Here is a 17,946-nt window from a genome sequence, read left to right on the forward strand (position 1 = left end):
TCCTACTACCGTGTCCGTGTTGAAGATTGGAACAAAGAGAAGTGTGAACCCGCGCTGCCGGATGTGTGTGCTCCTGGGTTTGCAGGGGGCGAGGGAATGGCACTGCGGTCCGCAGGCTCTGAGCGCAGGCAGGGCGCTCCCCTGGAGCGAAGGGAGGCCTGTTTGTGGGTACCAGCGCCCGGCTCTTCATTTTGATAGCGAGGGCAGGGCAACCTTTACGTGGCAGAGCAGATCCTTCTCCAGCTCTCGCCTCAATGAATACCCTCTCTCTGCTCATCCGGGGCGCCTTTTACATCAGCTCTGGGCCCTCACAGCTCCTTTAATGACACAGTTTGTATTTTCACGGTAGGATCTGGCCGAAGTGTAGCGCCCCGTCGGGGAGGCCCAGGGAGCGCGCTCACCGCGGGGTCACCAGGCCGGCACGGTGGCGCTCAGATGCGAGGCTGATCACAGGAAGAACTATCTGGAGCCACCATTCGCACCGCTAAACCTCCCCCTCTCCAACCGGGAAGTCTTTCCTGGGCTTCCCAGACGCCGAATCCCTCCCACACCACGCGCGGAGCTGCAGCCCCGGGGTCCGGGGTCCAGCCGGCCGCACCCGCAGGCTCCGCCCCCCGCTCTTCCCCCGGGTTCGTCCCGCCGCTCTACGCATGCGCCTGCGCCTGCGCCCGCGCCCCTCCATCTCTCCCCTCCCCCTCCGTTCGACCCGCCGCTCTGCGCCTGCGCCTCTCCGCTCTTTCCCCTCCCCGCCCCCCGTTCTCCCCACCGCTCCACGCCTGCGCCTGCGCCTGCGCTCTTGGGGTCGAGGCTGGGGCGTCCCCCCACCCCCACCAGAAGCCTCCACTCTTTTCCCTCGGGATGGAGCGAAGTTTGGGCCCTAGGGTCCTACCATTCTTATTAGTCTTTAATAATACTTGATATTAAAGGACGAAACAATACGGGCTTGTCTTTGGCATAGAGTTAGTTCATGTTCTGTTTGGATTTACCCCTTATCCGACATAGTGGTACAGCCCCGGGCTAGCCCCGCCTACCGCCCCCGAGCCCCGGGGCGCCCAAGGCAGAATGACGTCTTCTGTTGTGTCGTCATCACGTTGCTCCGGGGGTGGGTCCAGCGCCCAGTGCGCGCCGGCCCGACGCGCCGCCTCGCCTGCGCCGTTGCTAAGAGACCTTGGATGTCTGGCCGCGGGATGCTGGGCGGCGCCGGGTGAAGATGGTGGTCACTGGGCCTCAGGTAAGAGGGGCTTCGACTGTGATGAGCCGGCCGGGTCGTCGGGGCGGCCTGGGAGCTGGCGAGGCGCTCGCAGGCCTGTTCCTTGGGCCTCCGGGCCAGTCTTGTGGAAAATCAAGGTCCGCCGGGGTAAACTGGGGCCGCCGGTACAGGCCCGGATCCCGAGCCTCACACTGGGTTCAAAGCCGCCTGCGACTGGGCGGAGTTTTAGTCATGAAAGAACATTGGACCAGGAATCCTAACATCTTAGTCTCATCCCCTTTTCCTAGGAATCCTGCTCCTTGGAATTTGTCCTACAGCAAAAATAACGGCAAAAGCAAAAGTATGTAAATTCCAGTGTGTCTGTGATGGCAAAAGCATTGAAAACATGCCCATAAAGGCGGTGGTTGAGTTTATTATGGCACAACCACGCAATAGGGCGTGCAACCACTGACCTGACCATGAGGACTTTTCTTTCAGGAAACTGGGAAAGGCTGGATACAGTATTGTATGTGAACACTGGGAAGACAAGCGTATGCATGGATGGTTGGAACGTGAAAAGATGGTGGTGTTGTGAACATTAACTTTTTTTATTTTTTTTTAAGCTGACAAAGTGATTTTCAAGTTCAGCTGGAATAAAAAAAAATATATGAGACTAGGCAGAAAATTCTAATAAGTAAGGGTAATAAAGAGGATTAGCTCTGCAGCACCACCAGATAGTATAACATATTATAAAGCTGGAATAATTAAAATAGTATGGAACTTACATGCAGATAGAATGTAATGGAATTCAGGGACGCCTGAGTGGCTCAGTGGTTGAGCGGCTGCCTTTGGCTCAGGTCATGATCCTGGGGCCTGGGATCGAGTCCCACATCTGGCTCCCTGCAGGGAGCCCGCTTCTCTCTCTGCGTCTCTCTCTGTGTCTCTCATGAATACATAAATAAAATAGTTTTTTAAAAAGAGAATGTAATGTAATTCAGAATAGATCCAAATACAAATTCTTATAAGGATTTTTTTTTTATGTAGTCAAGGTGGTATTACACATCATCATCGACAAGGTGGTTTGGTGTCAGGCAGGTTTTTTTTTTTTTTTTTTTTTTAGGCAGGTTTTGTTAGTAATTAAAAAACAAAAAAACAATAACGAAACCCATTTTGATCACCAAAACAAATTCCAAATAGGTCAAAATTTAAATCTTAAAAACTAACATAACAAAGTACTAGAAGAAAGCATTGTTGTATGTATTTGTAATTTAGCACAGGAAAAACTCTTGTAAATATGTCATGCAATCCAGAAGCCAGGAAGGAAAAGATTAATACTTTTGGCTCTGTAAAATTTAAAACCTGTATGTCCTGCAAAATTCCACCAAACCAAAGCCAAAAAGCTACTTGAAGTTAAGTGTAAAGACAAGTTCATTTATGAAAGTATTTAATGATCAGTTAGAAAAATATTCAACCCAATGGAAAAACTAACAGAACATGAGCAAGAAAATCAGAGGAAATAAAAGTGGCCAATATGCATAGTGAAAGATGGCCATCTTAGTGATTTGAAAGTGCAAATTAAAACAGTGAGGGCCTGGATTTTTTTTTTTTTTTGGTGCCTATTTTATTAGTAAAGATGAAAAGGATTGGAAATAGGATTATATGGAAACAAATGCATTAGTGTTATGACTAATGTTATGGAAGTAAAAAATACAATTTTTGGAGGGCAATTTGAAAATAATTTACTTAGCCATTCATCAGGTAGGAATTTATTCTACAAATATGGAAGGTGCAGAAAAACATCATGCTTAAGAATGATGTTTGTAGCATTGTTTTCCTAACAAAAATTTTGAGGAAAAAAATGCTCATCTATACAACTGGTTAAATTATGGTACATCCATAAATGCAATATTGTGCAGCACTTTTTAAAAACGTGGTAGAGGGATCCCTGGGTGGCGCAGCGGTTTAGCGCCTGCCTTTGGCCCAGGGCGCGATCCTGGAGACCCGGGATCGAATCCTCCGTCGGGCTCCTGGTGCATGGAGCCTGCTTCTCCCTCTGCCTGTGTCTCTGACTCTCTCTCTCTCTCTCTCTGTGCGACTATCCTAAATAAATAAAAAATTAAAAACGTGGTAGATGCATATGTTCTGACATGGAAAGATAGAAGGTTAGGTGAAAAAAATTTATTGCAGAATAGTGCATATGATAGGATCCTATATCATAAAAAATTTTTAAGTTAACATATGTATAAAAAATCTAGAAGACTATATACCCCACACTTAATAGTAGTTACCAGTGAGAAATCAAGTGGGAAGCATGGTCTAAGGGCATAAAGGTTGGGTGATGGCCAGGTAGGGTTGTGAGAACAGGCTGGTGGGAAGGCCCGGACAAGAAATGAGCCAAAAGCCAGAGTTGGCCTTATGTTTCTATAGCTGTGATCATGCATTTCATTCTCAACCTTTGAGAATCGTAGGGTTTTCATAGCTAGGTTGCAGCTGTATGCCCTCTCTTGATAAATTAGAAGAGTATTTATTCCATTTAGGGTCTTTTGTAATATTTTTTATTTTTATTTTTTTTTTATGCTTTCTTTTCCCCATAAGGTAACCATGGAGAAAGAGCTTCGGAGCACCATTCTTTTCAATGCATACAAGAAAGAAGTATTCACCACCAACAATGGCTATAAATCCATGCAGAAAAGACTTCGGAGTAATTGGAAGATTCAGAGGTGACCATGTATTTGTTTTCCTTTCTGAATAATGATAATAATAACCTGCTGGTAATATTGGAAAGTCTTTATTTTCTTATATAAGTGATTATTAGGTAGGAGGAGTTCAATTTAAAGATTGTTCAAAAATGACTCAATGATTATAAAAACATCTCTTTTGAAAATTGGCAATTAGCATATTAAGTTGTCTCTCACATAATAAATCAAAAAAGTATCCTAATTATACATATATAGCTTTTTAAAATTTTTATTTTATTTTATTTTTTTTTTTAAAGACTTATTTATTTATTTATTCAGAGAGAGCGAGAGAGAGGCAGAGACGCAGGCAGAGGGAGAAGCAGGTTCCATGCAGGAAGCCCGATGTGGGACTCGATCCCAGATCTCCAGGATCACACACCGGGCTTCAGGCGGCGCTAAACTGCTGGGCCACCGGGGCTGCCCTATAGCTTTTTTTAAAATAAGATTTTGTTTATTTGAGAGAGAGAGCATGAACAGGGGGAAGGGGAAGAAGGAGAAGGAGAAGCAGGCTCCCCTGGGCTCGATCTCAGGACCCTGAGATCATGACCCCGCTGAAGGCAGAGGCTTAACTGACTGAGTACCCCGGCGCCCTCATAAGCAACTTTCTAAGAGGTTAGAGTCTTTCTCCCTATTTTAACCTGGTCAGTACTTCAGTTTAGGGACAGGAAAGATGAGAATACCTCTGTCTTTGTGTGTGTAACTGGTTTTTCTCAATGGGTAAGGATATGTAATCATACCACCTAATTGGCAGAGCTGATTGAATTAGTATTTGGAGGACTCTATACTCTTGGATGGTTTAATTTGGTCATCTTGGCCTAGAGGAAGTATTTGAGCAGAGGATGATCTAGGATAAGCCAATAGAGGGGATTCTCACTTTGGGAGAGAGGCTGCACCAGGTACCTCTAAATCTCTTCATTTCTGGGTCTCTGTGGCCTATGGATCCATATAGTCTAGAGACTAAAATAATTCATAAATTGGCTTTAATTATGGATCTAACTTTTAAAATCATATTTCTAGCTTAAAAGATGAAATCACATCTGAAAAGCTAATTGGAGTGAAACTGTGGATTACAGCTGGGCCAAGGGAAAAATTTACTGCAGCTGAGGTAAGAAATATCGAAAAAGAAGAAATGTAGTAAGATGGTTAGATGTGTGGGCTCTGAAATTCTGGATTTAAAATCCTCTTTACCGGGCAGCCCCGGTGGCGCAGCGGTTTAGCGCCGCCTGCAGCCTAGGGCATGATCCTGGAGACCTGGGATCGAGTCCCACATCGGGCTCCCTGCATGGAGCCTGCTTCTCCCTCTGCCTGTGTCTCTGCCTCTTTCTCTCTCTCTCTCTCTCTGTATCTCTATGAATAAATAAATAAATTATTAAAAAAATAAATAAAATCCTCTTTACCATATACTGTGTTGCCTTTAGGTAATCACTTTCATCTCATTCTTCATCATAGAGTTGTTGAGATCATTAACTAAGATAATGCGTATAAAGTGCCAGACACATAGTTGAGGCTAATTAAATACTAGCCATACTTATTTGCCATATTTTTGCTTTGAAAACAGGAAAGTTCCTTTTAAAATGAAGCTGTTTTTAATTCTGTTTCATAGAATAGACAAAAAATGATAAATATAAGACTCAGACACAAGTATTGGCAGAGATGTAGAGAAATTGAAATCCATGTGCACTATGGGCCGAAGGGTAAAATGGTGCAGCCATTATATAAAACAGAATGGCATTCCTTAAAAAAATTTAAAGTAGAATTAACATAATGATCCAATAATCCCACTTTAGATATAGATCCAAAAGAATTGAAAGCAGAATCTCAAAGCGATATTTGTACATTGATGTATATAGCAGCATTATTCACAATAGCCAAAAGGTAGAAACAACCCAAGTCTACCAAACAGGTGAGTGGATAAATAAAATGTGGTAGATACATATAGTAAATGATTATGCAGCCTTAAAAAGGTAGGCAGTTCTGATATATGCTACAAGATGGGTGAATATTGACATTAATCCTAAATGAAAGAAACCAGTTACAGAAAGGCCAATAATATATGATTCCATTTATATGATGTACCTAGAATAGTCAAATTCATATAAAGTTAGAATTGTGGTTGCCAGGAGGTAGGGCGAGGAAGGAAATAGGGAGTTGTTTAATAGATATCAAGCTTCAGTTTTGCAAGATGAAAAGTTCTGGAGATGGATGGTGGTGATGGTTGCACAATAATGAGATTGTACTTAACTACTGAATTGTCTACTTAAAAATGGTTAAGTTGGTAAATGTTATGTGTACTTTACTACAACTAAACAGAAACCCCAAAAGACAGCAAGAGCCTTTCTAGTAGAGACTTGCAAGTGCTTTGGTTTTCAGGAAGGGATGTGGGGAGTAGGGAGGTCAGGCAGGGTGGGACCAGTGTGGTCCTTAGATGGGGGCAGTCCTGGGTCTTCTGCTCTGACTTGGGGTGGGGACACAAGGAAGATGTCTACAGGGAAGCATTTCTATTATTTTTTGTTGTTGTTGTCCTGACTGCAAGGCCACCTCCTCTGAGAAGAGCATCAAAAGAGACACAACTGATTAGATTAATTGAGAGAAGGAGCAGGAATTCCTATTAAGAACATGGAGGTGGCAAGCTGCCCCCACCCAATGAAAGCCTGAGGGAAATGGACACACAGTGGGCAGTGACCTGCAAAAGAATACTATATTCTTTGTTGGTTTTTAGCCTCACACTCCAGTAGTAACTCCCCTGCTACCTCCCTTCTCTGCCTAGTGAAGACAGAGAGAGGTGACCCGATCTTTGCTGAGAAGCAAGCAGCCTCAGGAAAGCCAGGGCATCTGGAAGGAGGGTTAGAAACTGATGCCTGGTCCTTTTCCCAAGAGGGAATGGGCGCTGGTCAACCTAACTTCAGGCTCTTAGGGATGGAAGGCAATGTCTTCCAAAAGATAGAATCCCTTGACAGGCATATTTATCCTAATAAAATGTTCTCCCACCATACCATACCCTGGCACCATGCCTTCTCTTTAGAAGTGGAGTGAGGTAGGAGAGAAAGGCAGAAAAACTTTTAACTTCTAAAAACCATCATTCCCTTGTGTTTTTATTCCACGAAGCTGATCCAAATGATCACCAGAGGTCTTCCTCCAGGCAGAGATCACTCCTTCCTGGGCACTGTTGCTGGCTTCTTAGGATCATTAAAAGGGTTAGTTCACCCCACACAGACTATATGAACCCTCTTTGATGTTGTCCTCCAGAAACTTCTATGACAAGACATCATATGTGTGATATTAGATTTGAGAATCAGGGGCACCTGGGTGGCTCAGTTGGTTAAGCATCTGCCTTTGGCTCAGGTCATGATCCCAGGGTCCTGGGACTGAGTCCCATGTCGGGCTCCCTGCTTGGCGGGGAGTCTGCTTCTTCCTTTCCTTCTGTCCCTCCTTTCCACTTGTGCTCTCTCTTAACTAACTAAAAAAAATTTTTTTTGAAGATTTAAAAAATTTTTTAAATTTATTTATTCATGAGAGACACAGAGAGAGAGGCAGAGACACAGGCAGAGGGAGAAGCAGGCTCCATGCAGGGAGCCCGATGTGGGACTCCGTCCCAGGACCCTGGGATCGCAACCTGAGCCAAAGGCAGATGCTCAACCACTGAGTCACTCAGGTACCCCAATAAATAAAATCTTAAAAAAAAAAAAAAAAGATGTGCGAATCAAGCTAGAAGTTAGACTGAATTTAGTTTTACTTTGTTCCCACCTCAGTTACGTTGGCTTACACATTTGCTTGATGATGGTATTCACTTACCACCAGTTAGCCCAGACCATACTTCCTAACCCTGTCAGATCAACACCTATATTATTTTTTTTAAAGAGTTAATTTATTTAGCTTATGTGAGAGAGAGTGCAAGTAGAGGGAGAGGGAGAGAATCTTAAACAGACTCCTTGCTGAGCACAGAGCCCAATGTGGGGCTGGCTCAATCCCATGACCCCGAGATCATGACCTGAGCTGAAACCAAGAGCCAGGTGCCTAATTGACTGAGCCATGCAGGCACGACTATATTATAAATGTACCTTTATTCTGAACTGAAAAGCCTGGGTATTATAACCCACCACCATTAAAAAAAGTGTCTTAACTGTAATGTAAAAAAGGAAAGGGACAATGACTTATAAAAGAATATGTGTACTTCACATTGTCATTGTTTGGGCATATAAGCACTAGAAGAATGTGTATTTCCATTTGTTAATGCTTGAGCATACATACATACACTAACTAGTGCACTTCTTTATATTTGACCTTTCGAAAAAAGGCTAAAAATAGGTATGTAGGCTCTTCATGAATGAGACAGTCTTGTGCAGAGTCCAAGATCCGTGAAGTTCTATCTCATTTGGGAGCAGGCCCCCTTGGTGATGTTAGTTGTTATACTATGTTTTCCACATTTAGGGGCTGGAGGAGAGAAGAATAGGGAGTGTGCCAGAGCAAGAGGCTTTGCTGTTAGCAGAGCTGGTCAGGCCAGTGGTTTCCAAAGTGAGATGTATATAGTGAATCACTGAGGTGCCAGAAGGAAATTTTATTTTTTGTATCTTTATTATCCTTCAAAATTCTCCTTTTTGGGAAGATATTTTATAATTATATAAATATACATACTTTATTTACATATCAGAGTGTGTGTTCCCATACTTTTCTGATGAGATGCTTGAGGGAAGTTGAAAGACTATTGAAAGACTTGGTCTAGACCACTCAGCCCAAGTTTTCTCAGGCTGGGTCAACGAGACCAGTTGGGAGATTTTTTCCCCTCCCCAGCTTTGTGAAAGTGAGACAGCTTCCCAGGAAATAAGCAGATAACCTGCATTTCTCACTGTGCATTGATCAGTCAATGACTGGAACAGAACTCCTCCCTGGGAGTAGTTTGCTATGCCTTCATCCTGATGTCCTTGGCTGGCAGTGAAGGGAAGATGTGGTCTGGAGCAATCGTTTTCAGTCAGAGCTGATTTTGTCTCCGCTAGGTTGAGACTGGGACTGCTGCTCAATGATCTGTGAGCTTCGTTTAGCTAGTGTTTCCAGTTTTGGTTTGCTTTCCAGATAGACAATGTGGAAAATGTCAGTTCAGTTTGAGTATTTTGGAACTTTATGCTTAAAGACAAGGTTGGAAATCTATGTTGAGAGTAACTTTTATATTATCTTATATACATTTATATTTACGTGTCTTATAGATTTGTGTATTTTTCAGCTAGTTAAGGACTTTCAAGTATATTCATATATTGTTTCTTTTCCTTTATGTAGTTTGAAGTCCTGAAGAAATACCTTGATGGAGGCGGTGATATCCTTGTGATGCTAGGAGAGGGTGGGGAATCCAGATTTGACACCAATATTAACTTTCTCCTAGAAGAATATGGAATCATGGTTAATAATGGTAATTATTATTATTATTTTAATAGAGGCAGTTGTTTCCTATTTATTATTCGTATTGTAGCTCCCTGGTCCTAATAGTACAGTGGAAAGAGCCCTGGGCTGAATGGTCCAGCATTCTGACCTCAGTGGTAGTCTGAGCTTTCTGGGGCTAGGCTTTTTCCATGTATAAAATGGGTGGAATTGGAATAGAATCCCAGGGTTCCTTGTGGGTCAAAGTTTATATGTGTTTATAATATCAGACTTACTTCTAATCTAATATGCAACTTCCTCCCTTTCCCTTAAAGATGCTGTGGTTAGAAATGTATATTATAAGTATTTCCATCCTAAAGAAGCTCTAGTTTCCAACGGAGTCCTGAATAGGTAAGCATGTTGAAAGCAGAAATGTTTTATAAATGATTCCTTTTATAAATGATTCCCTTCTTCCTTTCTTGCTCTTTTGTTTTATTTTACTATGTTAAAATTTACTTATTATAATACTTCTCATTCTTCAAATTACATTCCTTCTATCTTTTGAAATCTTATTCCACATTCATCTTTTTTGTCAGAATGCAGTTGCAAGTGTAGAAAACCCTGTTCTCTCTATGGGAATAAATAATAATGAGACTATTGATTCACGTAATTGAAAAGCCCAGATATAGGGCAGGCTTTGAGTGTGGATTGACTGAAAATTCATGGCTCCAGTTCCATTGCTCTGTAGTTCTCTTGGCCTTGCTCTCCCGTTTTAGCAGGTCCCAAATTTATATCTGCATGCCTCACTATCTAGGACAAGAGAGCCTTGCTTGATCTCACCATTCCCAGCAGGAGTAGTCCTGAGATTTGCTGTTTGGCTGGCCTAGGCCACATGCCCATCCTGAACTGGTCCCTATGGCAGAGGACATAGTATGCCCTGATGGTATAGCTAGCTAGGTCATAGTCTCTACCCCTGGAACCTGGAGTGAAGTCAATTTTTTCTGTTTCACTAGATCTTAAAAGATAAATTAGGGCTTTGGAGAAGTAGTAAATGAATACATGAGAGGAGCAACATCAGGTGTCCTCTGTGAGCTTTTCCTTATATTCAGAATTTTTCATTTCACACTTGAATTGTGTATGCCAGGCACACTGCTGGATCTGATGATACAGAGTCTAAAACATAGGACTAGAATGTGGTTCTAGTCTAGAATGTGGTCTAGAGGGACGCCGGGGTGGCTGAGTGGTTAAGCATCTGTCTGCCTTTGGCTCAGAGTGTGGTCCTGGGGTACTGGGATTGAGGGTCCCTGCCCCCCCCCCCATCGGGCTCTCTGCAGGGGGCTTGCTTTTCCCTCTGCCTATGTCTCTGCCTTTCTGTGTGTTTCTTATGAGTAAATTGATAAAATCTTAAAAAAAAAATAGAATATGGTCTAGTATATTGATCCTTCCCTCAGGACTCAAAGAACTGATCCTCATATTAAATGTTAACTATTGGGCAGCCCGCGTGGCTCAGTGGTTTAGCGCCACCTTCAGCCCAGGGTGTGGTCCTGGAGACCTGGGATTGAGTCCCATGTCAGGCTCCCTGCATGGAGCCTGTTTCTCCCTCTGCCTGTGTCTCTTATAAATTAATAAATAAAAAATCTTTAAAAAATAAAAACAAAACAAAATGTTAACTATTGCAAGCTATACGAAGAGGTATAGGTGTGTAGGTGTACCTTTATTTAAATTTTAAGAATTATATTTTGAACAAATCTGCAAAATCCTTGCAGTTCATATTTACTATTAATATTGGAGTGTGAAATTCCTAAAATTTTTTGGTTTACTGTTTAAATTTTTTCCTTCAAGGGAAATTAGCCGAGCTGCAGGGAAGGCTGTGCCTGGAATCATTGATGAGGAGAGCAATGGAAACAACGCTCAGTAAGTGTGTTTTCCGAGACTACCTAAAGATGATGTATTTGTCATTTTGAAGAGTTTTCTTTTTCAAAGTGAAAAGTTTTCATTTCTGATTATAAAAGTCATTCTCACCAAAAAAAAAAAAAAAAAAAAAATTGGAACAGTTCAAAAGGAAGAAAATAGAAGTTCTCCGCTGTAAATGCATGCTCTTCCCCCCCCATAATTATTCTTAACAGTATTTAGATTTCTAGATTTTTTTTATATAAAAATATAGGCACTATATCCTTTTAAATGACTAAATTGGAATTCTCCTAATTTATCTAACCAGTCTCCTATTGTTGAACATTTGGGTCATTTATGATATTTTGCTTTAGTAGTTAAACCTAACATTTATTGAGCACATACCGTATCACAGGCGTGTGTGTGTGTGTGTGTGTGTGTGTGTGTGTGTGAGAGAGAGAGAGAGAGAGGCATTTTTACCTCACTTAATCATCGCCGTAACACACCAAGGTTATAGATAAGATAACAAGTTTAATTGCCCAAGCTCACTTGACTAATAAGTGTCAGAACTTAGTTTCAAACCTAGGCAGTCTGGTCTGTGGCCTGTATTGTTATTCTGCTCCATATTGTTATTATAAATAGTTTTATACTTGTTACTATAAATAAAGCACATAGTGAATGTCTTCGTGCAATTTTTGTGCATTTATGCTAATATTTTAGTAAGGCTAGATTCTTTTTCTTTTTTAAAAGATTTTATTTATTTATTCATGAGAGACACATACACACACACAGAGGCAGAGACACAGGCAGAGGAAGAAGCAAGCCCCACACAGGGAGCCCGATATGGGACTTGATCCCGGGTCCCCAGGATCACGCCCTGGGCTGAAGGCGGCGCTAAACCTCTAAGCCACCGGGGCTGCCTGGTTCCTTTTTTTTTTTTTTTAAAGATTTAATTAGGGCAGCCCAAGTGGCCCAGCGGTTTAGTGCCACCTTCAGCTCAGGTTGTGATCCTGGAGACCTGGGAGCAGTCCCATGTCAGGCTCCCTACAGGGAGCCTGCTTCTCCCTCTGCCTGTGTCTCTGGAGTGTCTCTCTCTGTCTCTCTTTCTCTCTGTGTGTGTCTCATGAATGAATAAATAAAATCTTTAAAAAGAAAGAAAGGAAGGAAGGAAAGAAAAGAAAAAGAAAGAAAGAAAAAGAAAGAAAAGAAAGGAAAGAAAGGAAGAAAGAAAGAAAAGAAAGATTTAATTATTTATTCATGAGAGACACAGAGAGAGAGGCAGAGACATAGGTAGAGGGAGAAGCAAGCTCCATGCAGGGAGCCCAATGTAGGACTCAATCCCGGGACTCCAGGATCCCACCCTGAGCCAAAGGCAGACGCTCAACGCTCAACCACTGAGCCACCCAGGGGTCCCTAGTAAGGCTAGATTCTTAGCATTAGAATCTCTGGGTCAAACGTTTGTTTTCCAATTGTCGCATTGCCAAATGTGGTATATTGCTAAATTGCCCTCCAGGTAGTTTGTAGCACTTACTGTCCCTATGAACTTCCTCCCTTTTCTTCTCTTCTCTTGTCAGCAGGGAGTATTCTAGTGAAAATGTTATCTTTTAATTTGTATTTATTCGATTATTAAATGGGATGGCCTTTATTTTTTATTTTTATTTTTTTAAAGATTTATTTATTTATGATAGAGAGAGAGAGAGAGAGGCAGAGACACAGGAGGAGGGAGAGGCAGGCTCCATGCTGGGAGCCCGACGTGGGACTCGATCCCGGGACTCCAGGATGGTGCCCTGGGCCAAAGGCAGGCGCTAAACCGCTGAGCCACCCAGGGATCCCCTGGGATGGCCTTTAAAGTCTATTGGCTGATTGTATTTCTTCTGTGAATATTGTGTTCACTATTTTTTGCCCATTTTTCTATTAATGGTTTCTCTTTTATTTATTTATAAGACCTACATGTGTTGTAAATATTTTTTCTGGTTTATTTTTCTCTTTTGAGCTATTTCGCCTCATAGGAGTTGAACATTGTAATACATTAAAGCATATTATAAAAGTGTAGTAATGAAAATAATGTGGTACTAATGCAGAAATAGTGAGAAATAAGTAGATTAGAATCAGACTCAACATATATGAAAGATGAAGATTGTTTATAGTAAAAGTGACTTCAAATTATTAGAGAATGGATGGCTTAATTGTGACTAACCATTTCAAAAAACATTTTCATTTCATAGCACATTCCTAAAATATATTTCAGATGGATTAAAATTTTAAATGTTAAAAAACTGAAACCATAAAAGTACTAAAAAATAGGTGAATATTTTATAATCCTTAGAGTAGGGAAGATTTTTCTTAGGATGAAATCAAGGGAAAGTCATAAAGGGGAAAAACGTGTAGCAACATACATCATAGAGTTAAACATTTTTGACATTCAAGAATCATAATCTTATTTATTTATTTATTTATTTATTTATTTAAAATAGGCTCCATGCCCAGTGTGCAGCCCAGTTTAACTCTTTTTTTAAATAAAGTTTTTAATTTTAATTCCGGTATAATTAACATATAGTGTCATATTAGTTTCAGGTGTACAATATAGTGATTTAGCACTTCTTTGCAATCCTCGGTGTGCTTCCTGATAAGTGTCCTCTTTAATCCCCATCATCTGTTTCACCCATCCTCCCACCACTTATAATCTAATTCTTAAGTCTTGTGTCAGCTTATCCAGTTGGTGTAGGTAAAAGAACTGTAGACTTGGGGATCCCTGGGTGGCGCAGCGGTTTGGCGCCTGCCTTTGGCCCAGGGCGCGATCCTGGAGACCCGGGATCGAGTCCCACGTCGGGCTCCCGGTGCATGGAGCCTGCTTCTCCCTCTGCCTGTGTCTCTGCCTCTCTCTCTCTCTCTATGTGACTATCATAAATAAAAAAAAAAATTAAAAAAAAAAAAAAAAAAAAGAACTGTAGACTTGGAGGTAGAAGTTTTTATTTTCATGTCTTACTTGGCAGGGTGGCCCAGGCAAGATACTCTTAGCTCCTGTTTTGATGTCTGTGTAATGAAGATAAAATGAATCTTACATAGTTGTTGGGAAACTCCAGTGAGGCCATACTTATAAAAGTGCTTTGCAGGCTACATGACATAGTACCTTACCTGCTTTTGTGTTATTACGTCCTTGGTAATTGTGGTGAAAGGCAAATAGCTGGTTAATTGTTTCCTGGGTCATCCTGGAAGCAGCAGTTTCTGGGTGAGCCTTGAGACATGGAGAATTAGTCCTGCTTTGTGTTTTGAAAAATCTTGACCTGTTGAAGTCTGAGGTTCTCATTTATCCCATTTTCTCTCATGTCTCTTTTCTGTCTCACTCAGCTGTAGCCACACTGACTTTGTTTCAGTTCCTTAAATATGCTAAGCTCATTGCCACCTTAGGGCCCATACATATGTGTTCCCCATCCCAGGAATACACTTCCCCAGCTATTCACCCCGCCCCCCATCTTACTCATTTACATGTGGTTTGGAAAAATCTGCCGTATGCTTAAAGACTTATCAAAATGTCAGTCTGGGGATCCCTGGGTGGCGCAGAGGTTTAGCGACTGCCTTTGGCCCAGGGTGCGATCCTGGAGACCCAGGATCGAATCCCACGTCGGGCTCCCGGTGCATGGAGCCTGCTTCTCCCTCTGCCTGTGTCTCTGCCTCTCTCTCTCTCTCTCTATGTGACTATCATAAATAAATAAAAATTAAAAAAAAAAAATGTCAGTCTGATTGGGACTCCTGGGTGGCTCAGTGGTTGAGCGTCTGCCTTCAGCTCAGGGCCTGATCCCGGGATCTGGGATCTAATCCAGCATTGGGATTTCTGCAGGGAGCTTGCTTCTCCCTCTGCCTGTCTCTTTCTCCCTCTCTCTCTCTCTCTCTCTCTCTCTCTCTCTGTCTCATGAGTAAATAAATCTTTAAAAAATATCAATCTGATTGATTTCTTAGTTATAATAAAAGAAATAGAGGAGTGTAAATAATAGCTGACAGTTTTCATCATATGACTCAAGTGTCCATTCTCCCTCCTTGAGGATCATCTCCTTGGAGTGCATTCGGGGAAAGTGTGGGGCCCTGACATCCATGTAACTATTTCTCCCACATCATGTTTCTTCCTCCGTGGCAGCTGCTTATTTCTTTCTGCTTCTGGCCTGGGACCATGGCCTCTAGTCCCCTTTCCTGGGCTCTTGCTGGGGCAGGGCAGAAGGCAGAAGAGGGAGAATAGAGAACGTGGGGCAGGTGCCATTTCTCACCCACTATATGGCACAGAAGTCAGAGAAGTAGGTTAGACTTGACGGAAGTGAGGGGGAAACTAACTCTGGAAGAAAATCATTTTAAACTTAGGAGAAAAAGAACTTTCTTATGTTCTAAGAGAAAGGAAAATTCACATTGTCTTTAGGGAGCTCTTCATGAGTGCTTCCTCCCCCTACTAGTTTCTAACTTTTTGCTTTGTTATAAGATCCCTGTTTCTCTCCATTCAGAGAACACTTCTTTCAGTTACCTTTGCAGAGCTCCATCTTCTTTGAATAAAACCTTAGCCCCTCCAGCAGAGCTTGGCCACACCCCAGGGTCTGCACCCCACCCTTACGCCTCCATCCCACACCCTTTTTAGGAGTCTATTGCTAAGTGTTTGTTAGGACAGAGTGGGGAAGGAGGCCAAGGCAGGCGTATATAGAAGTGTCCCATGTCAGGGTTCTATTTGTTTTTTGTTTTTTTTTAAGATTTTATTTATTTCTTCATGAGAGACACACTGAGGCAGAGACACAGGCAGAGGGAGAAGGCTTCCTGCCGGGAGCCCAATGTGGGACTTGATCTCAGGATCCCAGGGTCACAACCTGATGCTCGACCACTGAGCCACCTGGGTGCCCCAGGGCTCTATTCACATAAGTACTCAACGGGTAATGTGGCCTTTTAATGACAGCCATTCATATCTGGACATGATACCATTCAGCTTTGGAAGGAAGAGGAAAATGTTTACCTGGAAGACATTGTCATACAGAGCAGGCTCATTTATAGCTGTAGTTCATCTCTTAGATGAGGGCCCCTCTTCTTCTTCCTCCTCTAAGGGCTTTCTTCAGTTCTTCCAATTACAATCATTTACACATATAAGTTGTTAATTTGCATTCAGATTTTTTAAATACTTTATTGAACTAGTAGCTAGAGTTATACCAAATTTTGAGTCAACAAAGCTTAGAGAAATTTTGTGGATTTTATTTTTTGTGTTTACGATGAGATACCACCTCACACCTGTCATAATGGCTAAAATTAACACACAGGAAACAACAGATGGTGGTGAGGATGCAGAGAAAGGAGAACCTTTTTATGCTATTAGTGGGAATGCAAACTGGTACAGCCATTCTGAAAAAACAGTATGGAGTTTCCTCAAAAAGTTAAAAATAGAACTACTTTATGACCCAGCAGTTGCACTACCAGGTATTTATCCAAAGAATATAAAAGTGACTGATTCAAAGAGGTGCTGGTTTCATGACACTCAGTGTGGCAGTCTGTTGTTTATAGCAGCATTATCAGCAATAACCAAACTATAGAGAGAGCCCAAATGCGGTCCATTGACCAATAAATGGATAAAGTTGTGGTATATATATATGTGCAATGGAATATTGCTTGCCATCAGAAAGAGTGAAATCTTGCTATTTGCTGTTGATATGGATGGAGCTAGAGTGTTTTATGTTAATAAGTCTTTGAAAGAATGCCAAATACTGTATGATTTCACTTATATGTAGAATATAGGAAACAAAACAGATGAACATATGGGAAGATGAAAAAGAGAGGGAGGCAAACCATAAGAGACTCTTAATGGTAAAGAACAAACTAAGGGGTAATAGAAGGAGGTGGGTGGGGCATGGGCCTTAAGGAAGGCCTTGTTATGGTGAGCACTGGGTATTGTAAGTGCTGAGTCACTAAATTCTACTCCTAAAACCAATATTACACTGTATGTTAACTAACCAAAATTTAAATAAAATTTTGAAAAAAAAAAAAAGGAGTAAAAGACATCCTCATCACCAGAGATAGGGACTTTGAATTTGAGAAAGCTATAGAAATAAACCTTGCTACGTTTTTTTACTATTCTACTATCTCAGCCCAGATTCCACTTAGAATTCCTTATTAACTAAAGCTCCCAAATACCGGTTTTCTTTATCCTGTCAATTCCTCACACATTTATTGTCTCTGTATAAAAGGTATAAAAACCTGCCTGCCTTGGTCATTTCTTTGGGTCTCAATTTCATTATTGAGCCTCTTTGTGTATGTAATAAAATTTGGATTTTTACTCCTGACCAAAACCCCCCCAAAAATTGTGTTTGATCTTGAATTGTTCAAGAAGCACTGAAATTATCTTTAAAATTTTTTTATTCATTTTTTAAAAATTTGAATGTTTCTTTAATTTCTTACAGGGCTCTCACCTTTGTCTATCCTTTTGGTGCCACATTGAGTGTCATGAAACCAGCAGTGGCTGTTCTGTCCACAGGCTCTGTCTGTTTCCCGCTTAACAGACCCATTCTGGCTTTCTATCACTCAAAGGTACAGCCTTTTTTAGATGTGGGTGGATACATTATTTTTATTATTGAAATAATAAAAACTGTTTCCAGAGGGGTTTCATATGTTTTCTCGCTGGTCTTTACAACAGCCTTGTGAGGTAGTATTTTAATTAACTATGCTTTATTTATGAGGAAACAGCAAATTGTCCAGTAATCAATGGACTTAAGACCTAAACCTAGCTCTTATCATTCTAAATCCAAATCTATTCCATGGTAGCATGAG

General features: G+C 41.5%; 1 protein-coding gene and 1 long non-coding RNA gene across 5 annotated transcripts in view; one reads left to right on the forward strand and one right to left on the reverse strand.

Annotated features, from left to right (window-relative positions):
- The first annotated feature begins 1,078 nt into the window (after positions 1 to 1,078).
- Positions 1,079 to 17,946, forward strand: part of IFT52 (intraflagellar transport 52) — a 39,080-nt gene continuing 22,212 nt past the window's right edge. The window contains exons 1-7 of one of the 4 annotated variants that reach the window (XM_077873239.1): positions 1,079 to 1,231; positions 3,785 to 3,909; positions 4,945 to 5,032; positions 9,196 to 9,325; positions 9,609 to 9,684; positions 11,116 to 11,187; positions 17,580 to 17,706. In XM_077873239.1, coding sequence (XP_077729365.1) covers positions 1,211 to 1,231; positions 3,785 to 3,909; positions 4,945 to 5,032; positions 9,196 to 9,325; positions 9,609 to 9,684; positions 11,116 to 11,187; positions 17,580 to 17,706 — 639 coding nt within the window. In that variant the 5' untranslated portion in view covers positions 1,079 to 1,210. Of the gene's footprint in view, positions 1,232 to 1,497; positions 1,551 to 3,784; positions 3,910 to 4,944; positions 5,033 to 9,195; positions 9,326 to 9,608; positions 9,685 to 11,115; positions 11,188 to 17,579; positions 17,707 to 17,946 lie in introns of those variants that run through there. The other 3 variants (XM_077873238.1, XM_077873240.1, XM_077873241.1) reach the window with 3 other exon arrangements.
- LOC144298840 (uncharacterized) lies at positions 14,102 to 16,251 on the reverse strand. Its single transcript, XR_013365719.1, has 3 exons — positions 16,148 to 16,251; positions 14,299 to 14,398; positions 14,102 to 14,196 (listed from the first exon to the last, which is right to left on the reverse strand). It is a non-coding gene; the product is annotated as an uncharacterized LOC144298840 (long non-coding RNA).

This window comes from Canis aureus, chromosome 26 (genome assembly GCF_053574225.1).
Source record: "Canis aureus isolate CA01 chromosome 26, VMU_Caureus_v.1.0, whole genome shotgun sequence".
Lineage (NCBI taxonomy): Eukaryota > Metazoa > Chordata > Mammalia > Carnivora > Canidae > Canis > Canis aureus.